This window comes from Felis catus, chromosome B1 (assembly GCF_018350175.1).
Source record: "Felis catus isolate Fca126 chromosome B1, F.catus_Fca126_mat1.0, whole genome shotgun sequence".
In the NCBI taxonomy this organism is placed as follows: Eukaryota; Metazoa; Chordata; class Mammalia; order Carnivora; family Felidae; genus Felis; species Felis catus.
Window position 1 is genome coordinate 183,609,089 of NC_058371.1, and position 18,070 is coordinate 183,627,158.

At 42.8% G+C, this 18,070-nt stretch overlaps 3 protein-coding genes across 12 annotated transcripts in view; 2 read left to right on the forward strand and 1 right to left on the reverse strand.

The window, feature by feature from the left end:
* TBC1D19 (TBC1 domain family member 19) overlaps nucleotides 1–18,070 on the reverse strand; it is a 148,260-nt gene that overhangs the window by 45,672 nt on the left and 84,518 nt on the right. The gene's annotated exons all lie outside the window — the stretch shown is intronic.
* On the forward strand, nucleotides 962–17,986 carry CAR1 (syncytin-Car1). Of its 4 annotated transcripts, XM_045055115.1 has the most exons (4): nucleotides 962–1,012; nucleotides 2,917–3,102; nucleotides 4,853–5,331; nucleotides 12,579–14,823. In XM_045055115.1, exon 4 carries the CDS (start codon nucleotides 12,771–12,773, stop codon nucleotides 14,190–14,192), a length of 1,422 nt encoding a protein of 473 aa, XP_044911050.1. In that variant the 5' UTR covers nucleotides 962–1,012; nucleotides 2,917–3,102; nucleotides 4,853–5,331; nucleotides 12,579–12,770; the 3' UTR covers nucleotides 14,193–14,823. The 4 variants fall into 4 exon arrangements, 3 of the variants coding, with proteins under 3 accessions (XP_044911050.1, XP_023107975.1, NP_001292520.1); XM_023252207.2 differs by lacking the exon at nucleotides 962–1,012 and having other exon boundaries at nucleotides 2,854–3,102; nucleotides 12,570–14,823; XR_002741462.2 differs by lacking the exons at nucleotides 962–1,012; nucleotides 12,579–14,823 and adding an exon at nucleotides 17,788–17,986 and having other exon boundaries at nucleotides 2,867–3,102.
* LOC123385094 (small ubiquitin-related modifier 2-like) lies at nucleotides 10,286–11,042 on the forward strand. Its single transcript, XM_045056492.1, has one exon. It carries the CDS (start codon nucleotides 10,286–10,288, stop codon nucleotides 10,571–10,573), a length of 288 nt encoding a protein of 95 aa, XP_044912427.1. The 3' UTR covers nucleotides 10,574–11,042.

An 18,070-nucleotide genomic window follows, 5' to 3' on the forward strand; every position in this document is an offset into this window, starting at 1 on the left:
AGGTTAGCGGTCACGAATTTAAAGTACAGGCACTCCCGGGTGACTCAGTAGGTTGAACGTGTGACTCTTGGTTTCGGCTCAGGTCATGATCTCATGGTTCGAGGGTTCGAGTCCCATGCTTGGGATTCTCTCTCTCTCTCTTTCTGTCTACCCCTCTCCCCTGCTAGTGCTCACTATAAATGAGTGAATGAATGGATGAATGAATGAATGAAGCACAGCTAGTTGCGTGTTTTCCTCCAGCCACGTTCAAACGCACACTGCCACCACAGAATTGGTGGAGAATTGTATTCCAGCGGGGTTAAGGTTTTGTCAGGTAATTACTATTAGAAAGTAGGAGGAAGGCAAGGGAGTTGAACACGTGTTCAAGAGGAAGCGGTAGATAAAGATAGATCATGGCATTGACACATCTTTATTTGTTCTCTCCTGTCAGCTCACACTGACCTTGCTCTGTATCAGGTGCTCACTAAGGCTAACCTGAACCGCTCGAGCTGTTCACTGCCATGCCAAGCTAATCTCTCCTCACCAGTTACTGTCTGCACGCGGTTGGTGTTCATTTCTGTTGTCCCCATTCTCCTCCAAACTCCTTGCCTTTAAGAACCAGACATTTCTTACAACATTTCTATTCCGAAGCCACCACTAAACTGTATACGATGCTACTCCTAGAATTTATATCTGCTTTAACTCTATTTGCATGGATCATTACATAAACGTATATCAGAACATTTATCAAATTATAACCGTGCATCTGCCTTTCCCCTCATTTTCCACTAAAATGTGAGCTTCATAAAATCTTTTTATGCGGGACCTAGCACAGTACCTGCAAGAGAACACACTTGATATGGTGTGATATCGAGACATGAATAAGTGATATTTGATTGCCCTTGGGCCTTTCTTAAACTCCATTCAGTGGCATTGAAATATCTGTTAACTATGACATATTCTTATATGTCACTACTGCTGAGCATATGCTAGATCAACCAGGCACATGATAGAAGGCTTACCACACAACAGAGTAAGTCCCCATGTCTTCCCTTTACTATATAGGAATTCTTCTTTATGAATATTGCATACACTTGGGACCATATGTTAACTTTTTTAGGTTGTCATGCTATACCAGAACCCCAAAATGATTCAACTTCCCCATTTACTTACATAGACTAAGGGGCATCTTCCGAACACATTTTAAAACTGACAATCTAAAAATTTCAGTATCAGAAAGCATTTTTAAGAATTTCATGCAAACTAAAAACTAAACTTTGGAATACTAAAAAGTTGACTTGTTACTCAAAACATTATTTCTATAATATTCAGGTTGTTGCCTATAAAATTTAGGTAACTAACTAATTTAGGGTCACTCAAGGGCAGTACCTAGTGCATCCTTGTAACACAGACCCAGGTTTTCCTTGAAGAAGGATTACTGGAGGTTTTCTCATCTATCTGTGGACACAGAAATGCCCCCTGCCATCTAATTTTGTAGTCTAGTCCCAAAACTCAATAAATGGGTTATGTCCTAAGGCATGGCCAGAAACATTAAATTTGCTCCATTATTACCAACAATTTCCTCATAAAGCAATTGTGTACCTAAGCAGTTCTGCCAAAGGAAAGCTTGTAATTAATGATTAAAAAGCAAGCAAACAAACAAACAAACAAACAAAAAACGCACAATAAAACAAACTTCCCTCTGTTTTATCTCTCTCTCACGCACAACAAACAGGCACATATCCGAATAAATTTTTTTCCCAGAGAAAAATCAGAACTCAATTTCTGATAATATTGTTTTCAATGCATACAATTTTATTACACAAAATGAACTTCTCTCTAGAAGCCAGACTACTTGTAAAATAAATTATTAAAAGGTATGATCACGGGGGCACCTAGGTGGCTCAGTTGGTTAAGCATCCGACTTCGGCTCAGGTCATAATCTCGCGGTTTGTGGGTTCGAGCCCCGCGTCGGTCTCTGTGCTGACAGCTCAGAGCCTGAAGCCTGCTTCGGATTCTGTCTCCCTCACTCTCGGCCCCTCCCCTGCTCACACTCTCTCTCCATCTCTCAAAAATAAACATTAAAAAAAATTTTTTTTAAAAAGGTATGCTCATGGAAAGTGTTTCCTTAATAACCGTCAACATGAGGAAAATTTAGCTCTGCATAATTCCCAACACAAAGCTTAGGCATTATAATTATCCTTTTCTTTATGTTAGAGGGATAAAGATCCACATTAAAGCTTATTTTAGTGTTATTACTGAAGTACTAAAAGTAGCAAAGGCCATGAGATCTATGACTGAAAAAAATTATTTACAATCTAAAAAAAAATAAAATAATTGGACTAAAATATTGATAAAAATGGAAAATAAAGGTTAAAGCACATTCCTACAATATTACTCTTTGTGACATTAATTAATATCCAATGTTTTACACAAACACATTAAAACAATTGCAAAACATTTTTTATGTTGTTTTGTCTCCTTAGCTAGCATCAAAGGTAATATAATTTACATATAATATAGAGATCAATAAATATTTACCGATGACCATTCTGCTTTTCTCAGAGAATACATCCATTGTTCATAAAATCGTCCTGTTTGTCAGACTCAGTCACTTATAAGTTTTCCAGGTTTGGGTGGGAGAGGCAAAATGAATACACAATAGTCCCCCCTAATCTGCAGGGAATACATCCTAAGACCCTCCAGTGGATGCCTGAAACCACAGACAGTATGGAACCTTATATATACTATGTTTTTTCCTATATATACATACCTACGGTAAAGTTTAATTTATAAATTAAGGCATAGTAAGAGATTAAGAACAATAACTAATAATAAAGCAGAACAACTATAACACTATACTGTAATAAGTTATGTGGATATCGTCTGTCTCTCTCGGAATGTCTCATACTATACTCACTTTCTTCTTTCTGTGAGGATGTGAGATAATGAAATGCCTACGTGATGAAACAAAGTGAAGGAAGTGACATAGGCAGTTGATGTAGCCTCAGGCTACCATCGATCTCCTGACTGTACATCAGAAGGAAGATCATCTGCTTCTGAACCACCTCTGACTATGGGTAACCGAAACCATGGAAAGCGAAACTGTGGAGAAGCAGGCTGGTGCGTTCAAGGGTTCATTCTGGCCCTTATTTCAAGAAATTGTTACCACCCTCATTCATTACTTAAAAAAAAAAAAAATGTTTTTATTTATTTTGAAAGAGACAGAGAGAGAGAGCGGGTGAGGACCAGAGAGAGAGAGACAGAGAATTCCAAGCAGGCTCCACGCTTATCACGGAGCCTGATGCGGGGCTCGATCTCACAACTGTGAGATCGTGACCTGAGCCGAAATCAAGAGCCAGACGCTTAACTGACTGAGCCACCCAGGCGCCCCTGTTACCAGTCTCATTTAAAAGGATACCCTTACTAATTCTTTTCACTGAAGGAGGCAGTTTTGTTACCTGTTACCTGGTAGTAAAGCCCCCTTTACCACCACCAAAAAGCTTTTGTAATTGTAACTTAAAACCGACAATCCTCTTCTGTCCAGTCACCAAATGGGATGAAATTGTCACCTTTATACTTTCTCTCCCCACACACTGAAGCAGAGCGGTCAACATGCTATAAATCATGCCATCACTGACCCTTAGCTGATATTATTATGTATCATGCTTAGTGTCATAACAGTTTCGTGTTCAGGATCAAAATAATTAGCACAGGAAGGACCAAAAAAATTTAGCTAGTTAAAATTTTTGTCACATAGCATTTAGTTTGTTTGGTTTCATTTGTTTTATGTCTTTAATACCGAGCAACATGAACTAATCTGTTTCCCTTAGGGATGAGTTCATAAAAAAAATCCACCACATCTAGAACTAAACTCTATTTAAGGAAATCTAGATCCCCATACAATGACAGTGAAACTTTGGTCAGCCAATAATTACTAAAATTACGCTTTCAGATAAAAGAAGAAAGCTTCTTTCTCAACAATGAAAAAAAACCAAACCTCATCAATGAAAAAAAGTCTGATGTTAAAATAAACGTTTTCATTCCGTATCTATAGCATGACATGCACTAGAATTAACAGTGGGGACCAAAACCCTTACTGAATTTATATGGAAGAGACGATCATAAAATAATCAAATGAGCCATAATAAGAGCTATAAATAAAAGGTATGAAAAGTACTACACAATACTTTAAAAGTACACTGTAGATGGCCATGACCTTGTTGTGTGTGTTTGTGTAGGGAAGTAGGGAGTAAGTAGGTCAGGGAAGGTCTATGTGAGGAAAGGGATATTTTAGCTGAGAGCTGAAGGAAAAAGAGGAATTTCCTTGGAGAAGAGGAGAAGGTAACAGTCTTTCACATCAAAGGAACTGTAGGTCTGATGGCCCTGAGGTAGAAAGGAATACAAGGAATTTGGGCAGTGAAAAGATCAGGGTGGCTGAAATACAGGGTGCCAGAATGTCAGAACAGGTAAACAGTGGCGCTGGAGAAGTGGCCAGAGACATAGGGTCATGTAGGCCCCGGGAGGGATTTTAATCTTTTTGGTTCTCATCACACAAGTGGCATTCGGATTGGTGTTTTTGAAAGACCAGTCTGAGCAATCAGGGAAGAAAAAGAAATAAAAGATATCTGAATAGGAAGAAAGAAAAAAAAGCATATTGTCTTTATTTGCGGATGTTATGGAGACAGGGAAACCGAAGGGACCTCAAGAGGAAAAATTTTTTCCTTTGCTTCTTTTCTGGCTTCTATTCTTGCTGAGGCCTGCACCCCTGCCCCCCACATGCCTTAATGTAAGTCCTCCTTAAAAGGGACAACGATTACTTTGGAGTCTTCTAGCACAACAGAAAGTTAACGATTTCTTTGGAGTCTTCTAGCACAACAGATAACATCTAAGGAATGACCAGGTCAGGCCATCATGTGCATGTTCCAGACCACTGTCCCTGAACACCTTGATGCCAAGACCTTCTGGCTGTAGGGGATAAGTGACTTATGACAGACACCTGGATCCTGTCTTTGTTTTGACCAGTTCCGGGATGCCTGAGAAGACACGTGTACCAGACCACAAGCATCAATAAAAACCCCAGACCCCTAGCAAAGACTTCCTGTACTCCAACTGTACCTGCTCTCTCTCTCTCTATTCCTTCAATAAACTCTGCTTTCACCTCCTGATGGTTCAAGTTTGATTTCCATCCTGTGTGAAGCCAAAGACCGTCTTGGCTGGTCCTGTGTGACTCCCTCTGGGTCCTTCGACCCAGCCTGCCTGCATCATCTTGGCGACCACAAAGGGACCCTCAGAAGAACAGCAGTATCGTCAGATTGAGTCTGCAAAGCACAATTTGGCTTTCAGGAACCGGTAAGTTCCTCCTCTGGGAAACAGCTGGTTTAACGCTGAGGTAATTTTTGTCAATGTGTAACTGGTCCATTCTCCAGTGGGGAAGGGAAACGAAAAACTGGTTGCAAACCTGCTCTCTTACTCCCCGTTCTCTCTCAGCTCTGAAACTTTTTTTACTCTGGCTTCCAGACAACTTCAAGGCTGTTAGTTGTCGTTGAGAGACTGAGTTGCTCAGCTCTGAAGAAGAGGGATGTATGTTTCTCCCCGCTGAAAGGTGTTCTTAGGCAAATAAGGGCCAAGGGAAGTATCACAGATTATTCGAGATAGATAGTGGTCCCATAGAAACCACCCCCTCCTACTACAGTAGTTTTTGGCTCGCCCCAGGAAGCACACAGGTGGATTGGTCATCCAGGGCTCTGAGCCCCCATGGTGGTTCTGGGCTGCCACTGGGAGAAACCAAAGCAGAAAAGAGTGGAAGATAGGCCCGCGGCTGATCCACATTCGATCCACATTCAATCCACAACAGGTGTTTCCTAGAATAGAGTCCAAATCGTCTCTCCATCTCTCTCTCTCGCTCACTTGCTCGCTCTCTTTTCCACTGCCGGGTGGATGTCTCCTCGTGGCAATTCTGGGATGCTGGAATGGTGTTGGGGACTGGTAGCCAATCCCGCTGAGGACCCAAATCTTAGAATAAAGAAGTGGTCCTGGTGCCCCCAGTTGCACTGGGTTTTCCTCTTATAGGGATGACACATGGCAGGCTGGTCACTGCCACGTGATGTCTCCTTGTTGGATGGGGGAGGAGACATGTGGCAAGCTGGAATCTTTTGCACCCTCTTGCTCACTATGCCTGACCCTTTCACTCTGCTATACCTCTTTCTACCCCTCTGAATTTTCTCCTTTTTTGCCCTTTAAATTGTTCTCCTTGCCACTACATAACTATATTCTCTGACCATAGTATTCTGCATTAGCGGGCTTCCCTATCCTTAAGAGATGATTTTTCCCCTTTTGGTTTCTAGGAAACTCCATGACTTCTATCCTACTCATTAGGCTGGGGCCACTGTGGCCAATGACTCCATGCTCTGCCTTAGATCTCTGGCATTGTGAACAACACTTCCCTAGAATCTTATCCTCCCTTTGCCCCGGCCTGACTCCTTGATTATGGTCCTCAAAGGGGGCAACAGTGAGCATTCCAACGGATTCCCTGTTAGGATGTCTGTTACATAATTAGGCACACTTTATGCTGGATGGGTTGAAAAAGAAGAAGTTAATATTCTATTGTAATGAGGCTTGGCCCCAATATCCACTTGGGAGGCCAAGAAATCTGGCCAGCAAATGGGACTTTGGATTACAATACCATTTTACAGCTTGATTTATATTGTAAGAGGGAAGGGAAATGGAATGAAGTGCCTTCTGTGTTACCCTTTATGGTCCTGTATCACGATCCCAAAGGACAATATAAAGGCTGCATGGCCCCAACTCCTAAATCAGCAGAGGCACCTGACATCATGGAACTGACTCTGGTGTTTGATCTGACTTGGGGGAACCTACAGATCTTATTATTGTCTCATTGTGGCACTGTAGAGAAGGGAATGAGACCGTGTATAGTTAAGCCAGTTATTTTGATAAGGGGAAGTAACTCAAGGAAAGGATGAAAACCCAGCTCTCGTTAGAGCCTCTCTGGAGGTCCTTTGGTGGAGACTTTCCAGAAGTATACTCATACAGACCCCATTTCTCTGGAAGAGCAGTCACTGTGGGTTGTGCATTCATCTTGCAATCTGCAGCAGACATCAGGAGAAAATTACAGAAGGCAATTACTGGGTCCCAAACTCCTAGGAACCAACTGTTGAATACGGCTTTTGCCATCTTTAGTAACAGAGACAGGTCAGAGAAGGAGGATGAATTTGTCCAAAATAAATGCCATGCCCAGCTTTGGCCGTGGCATTGGGGAACCCTGCACTCCCGGATCACTTCATGTGGAAGCCTGTGAGGCCAGAGTCTGGCAAAGTCTCACAAAAAGCCAGGCCCCAATCAATGTGCCTTCTGTAAGATGGACGGCCACTGGAGAAAGGATCATTCCCACCCCAAAAGGAAGATGGCTCCAGTCCCCAAACCTCTATTGGCCAAAGTTATGGAGGACTGAAGGGGCCCGACCTCTCCTATGGCTCATCCCCGACATCTCAACATAACATATCAGGAGCCAGGAGCCTCGGGTGATCCCTCACGTGGCAAGTAAGGAAATTTAATTTTTATTGGACATAGGAGCCACTTACTCTGTCCTGACTCAACACAATGGGCTTCTGTCCCAGCACTCTTGTACAGTTACTGGAATAGATAGATGGCCATGGGGGAGACCATTTACTTGTCTACTAGCTTGTGGCGTGGACTCGCTCTTGCTCTCACAAAGCTTTCTCCGGATAGCTAAGTGCCTTACTCCTTTCCCGGGGAGTGGCTTCCTTGCTAAGCCACAAACTGCCATCCAAATAGGACTGACAGAACCAAATGCAGAGAAAACAAAGCTTATAACGATGAAGACGCCTAGACAGGCCAGTGGGAAATGACATTTATGCGTCAGATAGTATACCACGCCATACCGCAATCAGAATAATACCTGATGCAATGGGAAACAGAAGTTCCTGGGAGAGCCAGTAATATTTCACCCGTTCTTATCTCCCTAAGACCACATGTAGAATATCCTTGGAAAAGGCAAAGACCAGAGACACAAAACGGTATTTGGCCTCTGATTAAGAGATTTTTGAGGGGTGCCTGGGTGGCTCAGTCGATTAAGCATCTGATTTTGGCTTAGGTCATGATCTCACAGCTCAAGGGTCCGAGCCCCGTGTGAGGCTCTGTGCCGACAGCTCAGGACCTGGAGCCTGTTTCAGATTCCACGTCTCCCTCTCGCTCTGCCCCTCCCCTGCTTGTGCTCTGTCTCTCTCTCTCTCTCTCTCAAAAATAAACATTAAAAATATTTTTTTAAAAAAAGAAAAATTTGAAACATGGATTATTAACCCCTTGTCAGTCACCCTGCAATACCGCCATTCTATTAGTTAAGAAGCCAAATGGGGTGAAATGCTTTATCCAGGATTTATGGTCTCTAACCCTTATTCTATACTGACTCCAGTTCCTCCGGATACAAACTAGTTTATGATCTTAGATTTAAAGGGTGCTTTCTTCTGCACACGAGAACACCCTGACTCCAACCTTTTTGTTTCCACATGGACTACCCCTGATACTTGTGAGATTTCCCAGTTGACCTGGACAGGGCTGCCTCAGGCCTTCTGAGACAGCCCGAATTTGTTGGGAGCACTTTAAAAAGGGAACTAGGGGATTTACAACTGATTAATAGAACGCTGCTTCAACGTGTGGATGATACATTGACTGCCAGCCCAACAGGAGGATTCTGACCAAAACACAATCCTCACCCTTAACTTTTTAGGACAGCGGGGGTGGAGAGTGTCTCCCCAGAAAGCCCAGGCTTCTAAGGAGAAGGTTCAACATGCGGGCTACATTCTCGCTCCAGAGGCACGGGCATGGATGAGCCCAGGACAGAAAACTGGCCATACTGTATATTTGAGTACCTCAAACCAAAAGGCAGTGAAGAGCCTTCTCAGGCATGGTAGCTTTTTGTTGCATTTGGATTCCCGGGGTTGGCCTTACGGTCAAACTCCTTTATAGAGTATTACAAGGAAGTGAGTTAGAACCCCTGGAATGGAATGACGACTGCTACCAAGCCTTCAAAGGTCTGAAGAAAAAAAAAATGCTGAGCACTGCTCCTGTCTTGGGGCTCCCAAACCTGGGAAAGCCCTTCACACTGCGTGTGTGAGAAAGGAGAGGAAGAGCCTTGGGCGTCCTAACTCCTAACTCAAAACTCAGACCTGTTGCTAGACCAGTGGCTTATTTCCCCAAACAGTTAGATCTGGTAGCAGAAAGCTGGCCAGGATGTTTATGAGCAGTGGCTGTGACTGCCCCGCTAGCTGGAGAAGCTAGCAACTTTATGCTAGGACAACATCTGGATGTCATGATCCCACATCAAGTCCAAGGGGTTTTAGAGGTCAGGACATGAATGGTTACGAGGAGGGAGATTTTTGAGGTACCAAGCCCTCCTCCTTGACACCCCTGATGTAACTAACCCTCAGGTCGTGTCAAGGTTTCAACCTAGTTACTCTATTGCCTGATGAAGGCAAGCAGGGGCTTCCAATTTGTACCTGTGTGGATATTACAGAACAAGTGTATTCAAGCCGGCCTCATTTAAAGAACAAAACTTTGTCCAACCCAGAGGCTGAATGGCCTCCAGACAGAAGGAGCTTTATGCATGAGGGAACCAGAAAAACCAGGTAGGCTATTATCAGCCGATAGGGTATGACCGAGGCAAAAGACTTCAGCACAAAAGCCCAAACTAATTGCTTTAATCCGAGCGCTACAACTACGTAAAGAGTTAAGTATATATACTGCTTCTAAATATGGCTTCTTAATACTTCATGCTCATGCAGCCATCTGCAAAGAACGGGGACTATTAAATTCAAAAGGCTCCCCTATAAAACACAAAGAGAAAATGTTTAACATGATTAGGGGCTATACGGCTTCGTTAGGAGATGGCAGCCGTGTACTGTAAAGGACACCAAACAGACCAAACCACGATGAGTAAAGGAAACAATTTTGCGGATAGACTAGCAAGAGTGGCGGCAAGGAAGGAAGAGCTTGCTACACGGGTCTTAGCTCTAATTCCAGAAAACTCCTCTGCAAGAAATAAGCCCAAACTATACTCCCTCTGAGGCTCAATGCGCCTCACAGAGGGATCTGAAATGGATTCAAAGGGAAGGTATATATTGAATAACATGTATGTACTCCCCAAGGCATCGCAATGGAAAATAATTAAGCCTTCTTCCGCCACTCCCGGTGCTGCTTGTGTGCTCGCTCGGTGTGGACACAGTACCTCTTGGGGGAAGCGGCAGCTGAGGGGACGCCGGCGCTCTCCATGGCCAACGAAAAGCCCAAGCAAGAAGTCACAACTAAGAACAATGATCATATTAATTTGAAGGTGGCAGGGCAGGATGGTTCTGTGGTGTACTTTAAGATTAAGAGGCATACGCTACTCAGTAAACTGATGAAAGCCTACTGTGAGCGGCAGGGTTTGTCAATGAGGCAGGTCAGGTTCCGATTCGATGGGCACCCGATCAAGGAAACGGACACACCTGCACAGCTGGAAATGGAGGACGAAGACACAATTGATGTGTTCCAGCAGCAGACAGGAGGTGGCTACTAAACAGGGATCCCGCCACTTTACTCTAGAACTCGGTTCCTCCAGACCAAGAAGATAGGCTCAATTAGAAAACCACAATTCGGTTCTACCACATCATGACTACTACAGAACAGCTTTCTCTGTTCCTTCATTTTCCCTTCCCCATTCCTTTATTGTATATAGAGCAACTGTGTATGTGCACAACCACATTGCATTTGTTTTTAACTAAACGGTCAATGGTATGTTTTGACTGACATCAAGTGGGGAAAAATACTGGTTCCGTGAAAATATCCCTTTTCTCCATTAGTAGCATGCTCCTTCAGCTCTTATCTTTATATTCGAGTAAGTTGTTTTGCTCTCGTGGTTTAACAAAAAAAGAACAACATAAAAATCTTTGCCCACGATCATGCGATTGAAGAATTTTAATGCCCTTTATTTGTGATTGTGAAAGCAGCGATAATTTTATAACTTTTTTGTATGTAGGTATTACATGTAGGGCAATCTGTCTCTAAGTAGGGATAAACTACTCTAAAAGAAATGGATCCTAGGGGTGCCTGGGTGGCTCAGTGGGTTGAGCTTCCGACTTCGGCTCAGGGCATGATCTCACGGTCCGTGAGTTCAAGCCCCACATCGGGCTCTTTGCTGACAGCTCGGAGCCTGGAGCCTGTTTCGGGTTCTGTGTCTCCCTCTCTCTGACCCTCCCCCATTCATGCTCTGTCTCTCTGTGTCTCAAAAATAAACACTAAAATTTTTTTTTTTAAAGAAATGGATCCTAGATAGTTTTCCCTTCAAGTCAAGGCATCTTGTTGTTTAAATAAACTTCTTGTTTAAAATGAAAAAAAACAAAAAAGAATTAAGCAAATACATGACTTCACCCACTTTGGTGGAGACACTATGAAAAATCTATTGCATCAAGTATTCAGAGGAAAGAATCTAACCAAGACTATAAGAAAAGTTACCAGAGCATGTGAGATTTGTGTCAAAAATGACCCAAGGTCCAATCCCCTGCCTTTCCTCTTGATTAAGCCATTTGAACATACAAACACTTACCCTGGGGAAGACTGGCAAATTGACTTCACTCAAATGCCACCCTATCTGGGGTATAAGTATCTGTTGGTTTATGTGAGTACATTGACAGGGTGGGTAGAGGCCTTCCCCGTAGGATAGAAAGAGATTTAGAGGTTTCTAAGACCTTTTTGAAGAGGTGCCTGCGTGGCTCAGTCGGTTAAGTGACTTCAAATCGGGTCGTGATCTCACAGTCCGTGAGTTTGAGCCCTGCATCGGGCTCTCTGTTGTCAGCACAGAGCCTGCTTCAGATCCTCTGCCTCCCTCTCTCTGCCCCTCCCCAGCTTGCGCGCTCTCTCTCTCAAAACTAAACAAATATTAAAAAAAAAAAAAAAAAAAAGACCTCATTAAAGGAAGTCATACCTAGGTTTGGACTTCTCCAGAATCTGCAAAGTGATAATGGCCCCTCTTTTGCTGCTAAAATAACACAACAATTATCAGTGACTCTAGGGATCTGCTATCAACTCCATGCCTCATGTAGGCCTCAATCCTCAGGAAAAGTGGACAAAACGAACCATATCCTTAAACGAACTCAGGCAAAGGAACTTGTGAAACATGGTAACAGATGTTACTGATGCTTTGCTAAGTGGTTCCAAGGAGGAGTCTTAAATTGGGCCCCTTTAAATTAAAATATGGAAGACCTTTTCTCACTGCAGCTCTATGGTTTGCTGAGGAAACCAACCAAATTTTAAAATATATTAGTAGTCTGGGTAAAGTACTAGTCTCTCCAAAAGCATGGAAATAAAATACTCCATATCCCACTGAAGACAAGCAGTCTGTGCCAATACTAGCAGGAAGGTACCATTCAAAACAAGGAAAAGGGGGTCAACTGAAGATCAGCTCGAACCACGGTGGGAAGGGCCCTGTCAAGTTTGACTCAGCACCCCCACAGCAGTAGAGTCAAACTATCTCCAGCTGGGTTCACTTGTCCAGAATCAAACCTATCTCTCCTGAGTCTTTACAGGAGCCAACTTTGATACCGCTTCCAAGGGAAGAAGGAGACACATATGCCTGTGAGTCTGTCAACGATTTAAAATATCTTTTCAAGAATATACCTGCTGCAGTGTCTACCTGAAGCTCCTAGCACCTACCCATTCCTGAGAACCCGAGGAAAAACCCCAAGTTGCTGCTCTGAAGGACCAATAAGTAAGGCTCGATGAAGCTTTTAAAATCTTTCACTTTTCTGAGTTTACTCTTTCCGTATCTAGCTCTAGGGAAATTAAACGGCCCCAATTTATTTTTGCAATGGGCTCAAAACTACGCTGATAAGTTACAGAAAAGTTCCTGCTGGATTTGTGGCCTCCTCCCTTTATCCAGCACCTCAGGCCTCCCTTGGTGGGTTTCTCCTTTGCAAGGCACAGACTGGCATTACTTATGCCAATACATAGAAGATATGGTTTTCAGCCCAAATACGAGCATATATAGTGACATCTCTATCACTAACAGAAAGGTTTCTTATTGGCCTATGGTAAATACCACCTGGAATTCTCCAGGCCATGAAAGACCTTTTTCCTACACCCAGACTGCCAAAATCATGAATGAATATGCCAACGCTAATATTGAAAATAAACGAGCATTGTGGGGAACAATGAAGCCTAACAATATGAGATATACTGATGATGGCTATTTTCAAGTATGGGATGAATTTATGTGGCTTACTCCTACCATAGGTCACTTAAATCAGAGAGCTCTTTTGTGTTGGGAGCAAAGAAATCATACCTATGATGCCTGGCCTAACAGTACCCGTGAATTAGGATGGCTCTCCCAAAGAGACTGTACCCATACCATTGTTTTACAAGCAACTGACTGGTTTGCCACTGACTGGTTCAGACGGCCAAGCATCAGGTGGTTGGCGCCTAATGGAACTCAGTGGCTGTGTGGCGCAAATTTGTGGCCCTGGCTACCTCCTGGATGGATAGGGCGCTGTACCCTGGGCTTTCCCTGGATGCAAGGGAGTTGGCATAAAGAAATACCGAAGCCTGCAAATTATCCCTATCTACTTCATCGCTGGACACGGTCAGTCTTCCACTGGTATGATCACCTGTTAAGTATTTTAGTGCCTCAACTGGGAATAGAAGACATAATATGGCATGTAGAGGCCCTCACAAACTATACCACAAAAGCCCTTAATGATTCTATGCGGGGACTGTCGCTGTTAAATTCTGAAGTTACATTAATGAGAAAGGCTGTGTTACAAAATAGGATGGCCTTAGACATACTCACAGCAGCACAGGGAGGAACCTGTGCTATCGTTAAAACTGAATGCTGCGTATACATCCCAGATAGCTCAGCTAACATATCCGACGTTTTGGCTGACATGCGCACCCAAGTTGAAGCAATGTCTGACGCCTCTGGTTCCCTCAATGATTGGATTTCTTCCTGGTCTAGTGGAGGTATATGGGCTTGGTGGAAAAAACTTCTTTTACTAGCAATAGCAGTAGTTATGCTAGCGTTTTTTCTCTGCTGTGGGGGCTACTGTTGTTGCATGCTCTGCATGAATATGTCAGAAAAATTATCAGAACGGGTGCTCTTTAGGAGCCATTTTATTCCCAGGTTGAAGCCTCACGTACACCTTTGACAATCCACAACTAGGGGCCCTTCATTTAATTGGGATTTTTATACCTCCCAGTAGGTAGGGTCTTCGATCCCTTTCAGCCTGAAGAAGCTACAGAAGACGAGACCTTCACCCTTCAACACCCCTTAAGAATAAGGAGGATAAAAATCCCATAGCAGGCAATGAGACAAGGAAACCTAAGGGATACCATGAGAAAAAAGTTGGTTTTCTTTTTCATTTTGCTTCTTTTCGGGCTTCTGTTCTTGCTAGGACCTGCCCTGCCTTAACGTATGTCCTCCTTGTAAGGCACAGAGTTAATGATTTCTTTGGAGTCTTCTAGCACAATACACAACATCTAAGGAGTGACCAGGCGAGGCCATTATGTGCATATGCCAGACCACTGTCACTGAACACCTTGATGCCAAGACCCCCCCGGCTCCATGGAATAAGTGATTTATGCTGGTCGCCTAGACCCTGTCTTCGTTCTGACCGGTTTGGGGATGCCTGAGAAGACATGTGCACCAGATCCCAGTCGTCAATAAAACCCAAGGCCCCAAGCAAAGACTCCCTCTTTTCCTTTCTGAGTCTCGCAGACACTCCGTGTGTATCTGCTCGCTCTCTCTCTCTCCCTTCAATAAACTCTGCTTTCACCTCCTGCTGGCTTGTGTTTGATTTCCATCCTGTGTGAAGCCAGGGACCCTCTTGGCTTATCCTGTGGGACCCCTTCTGGGTCCTCAGGCCCAGGCTGCCTGCATTAATATGAACTTCTACATAAAAAAATCCTGAAGACTCCACCAAACACCACTAGCGCTAACTAATCAACCAATTCGGTAAAGTTGCAGGAAACAGAAACCAACATAGAGAAAACAGCTGCATTTCTATACACTAGGAACAAAGCATCCAAAAACAATAAGGAAAACAATCCCATTTACATTAATATCCAAACCAATAAAATACTAAAGAATAAATTTAACCAAGTGGATGAAAGATCTGTACACCGGTAAGATTTTGATGAACGAAACTGCAGAAGACACAAATGAAAAAATACCCCTAATTCGTCAGAAGAAATAACATTGTTAAAATGTCCTATTACCAAAAGCCATCTATAGATGCAATGTCATCCCTGTCAAAATTCCAATGGCATTTTTTACAGAAATAGAAAAACCAATCCTAAAACTTGTATAGAGACACAAAAGATCCTGAATAGACAAAGCAATCTTGAGAAAGAACAACAAAGCTGGAGGCATTACACTTCCTGATTTCAAACTATACTTCAAAGCTACAATAATCAAAAACATATGGTACTGGCATAAAAACAGACACATAGGCCAATGGAAGAGAATCAAGAGCACAGAAATAGATCCCTATATATTTGACAAGGGAGCCAAGAATATTCAATGCAGAAAGGTTAGTACTTCAAAAAATGGTGCTGGGAAACCAGATAATCACAATGCAGAATGAAATTGGACCCTACCTTATGTCACTCACAAAAGTGAACTTAAAATGGTGAAAGACTTAAATTTAAGACTTGAACCATAACACTCATAGAAGAAACATGGAGGGGCATCTGGGTGGCCCCGTTGGATAAGCGTCCGACCTCGGCTCAGGTCATGATCTCACGGTTTGTGAGTTCGAGCCCCGAACTGGGCTCTGCACTAACAGCGCGGAGCCTGCTTGGGATTCTCTCTCTCTTCCTCTCTCTTTTCCCCTCCCCTGCTCACTCTCACTCTCACTCTCAAAAATAAAGAAACTTAAAAAATACATATATGGAGAAAATCTCCTTGACATTGGTCGTGGCAGTGATTTCCTGGATATGATGCCAAAAGCACAAGGAACAAAAGCAAAAATAAATGAGACTCCATCAGAGCTGAGTTTGCTTACTTATTTGTTTACTGACTTGGTTGGAATATTTTATTGATGCTTATTTCTCTCCAGTGTGCAACCTCTGATGTATCTTAGAGGGCACAGTCTTGTGTGGACAGTCACTCCTCGATGACACAGGTTTTAGCACGCTTCTCCTTAATGGTCTCTTTCTCTGACCCCTCTGCTAAGCTTTCTGCTCCTGTTGGTATCACAATCACATGTTAGGCTCTACTGATTGACAGGTGATTGCTCTATTGTTTTTAACAACATCCTGAGGCATAAATTGTACCAGTCTGATCCCATTGAATTTTGAATCCTTTACAGAAGTCATTTTTGAGGCCAGTCTTTGAAACATGTTTCAACCCCAGCAAGACTTTTCTTAGCTGTCTCTTTCTCTGTTTCTCTGGGAAACAAGGTGGCTTCTGGTTTAGCTAGTTGCTCGTATGAAGTTAACTGCCTCCTCTTAATCGTCTATCATTAAAATCTCCATTGTTTTAGAGAACCCCATCAGGCTTGCACTTTCCCACGTTCCATTTTTTTTTAAAGTTTGAGAGAGAGAGAGAGAGAGAGAGACTCTCCCCCCAGTAACCTCTGGTTGGGGACAGGAACGTCTGGTGTTCTCAGCTTGCCTCTCCCAGTGAGGAACTGCCACTCCATGAGCAAACCGGGGCGAGGGCAGTGGGGACCCAGTATATTCAGCCTGTTGAGAGCAGGTAGCGTATTTGGAGCCGAGGCCTGCCTGAGAGTGGAGGCTAGGTGGAAGAAGGGAGCCTCTGACTTCTTGCCAGCAATATTCTGGAAGTTCGCATCTGCAGCAAAGAGCTGAAGGATATGAGAAAAACTGGCCACCTACACTTTCTGTAGAGACACCGTAGCCCTTGACTGGAAGTTAGAGGGGAAGGTAACCCCATCGTCTAGGTCACGCTCAGATGAACTGAAGCTTCTGTCACGTTGATCTGGGGGCAAGGGGAGGCAGAGAGCATGTCATGGCTCAAGTGACAGAGACGGTTCTTACTGGGATTTAGTAGCCTTTCTTGAATCTTTTTTTTTTTTTTTTCTGACTTGATGTATTACCTTAGGACTGTCTTCAGATACCTGAAATCTTTTTTAAAACATTTATTTATTTTGAGACAGAGAGAGAGAATGAGCAGGGGAGGGACAGGGAGAGAGGGAATCCCGAGCAGGCTCCACACTGTCAGCGCCGATGCAGGCTTGACCCCACAAACCGTGAGATCACGACCTGAGCCGAAATCAGGAGTAAGACACTTAACAGACGCCCCTAAATATTTTTGTTCCTAAGATAATTTTCACTAGTTAGGGTTTTTCTGCTGGCGATGGTTCCATGGAGCTCCTTATGCTGCCATTCCAAAAGTGATCATATCCACTCAATTTTCTTAAGGTTAGAGGTTGTCAGTAAAATAACATTAATATATAAACGAATCATTAACTTTACCTGTATATTTGAAATTTTACTGATTACTAACAATTAGGCACTGGGGTACGTATCAGTCACATAAGTAAATAAATTCAGACTTTTGTGTTTTCTAAATTTTAATACCTATTTTTATATTAAAATGGAACTTTAGGTCTTTATTTTTTATCACATATTTGAAATAATTAAAGTTCTCTTAAAATTATTTTTAGGTTATTACAAATATTAATTTTATAAATGAAGTCTTTGGATTTCAGTTCTGGGAATGAATACTTAATTAAAACTTGAGAAATTCTTACTTAACTCTATCTTTTTCTTAAACAGATGCACACTACCACCACTATCATCGACAGAAACCTGCTAATCCAAACAGCTGGAACTGATTTATATTTAACCAAGCTGATATTACTATGTGAAAACTAGATATCTTCTCCATGGCATTTATTTTGACACTCAAAATCAAATTATTAATATAGATGTGTGATCTTTAAAAAAAACAAAGAATATCATCTAGGCAATTCTATATCATGACTTCTTTTCTACCTATAATAAGATGTTTTAATTTCACTGGATATAAAAAAGACTTAGGTAAGGACCCGAACATCTA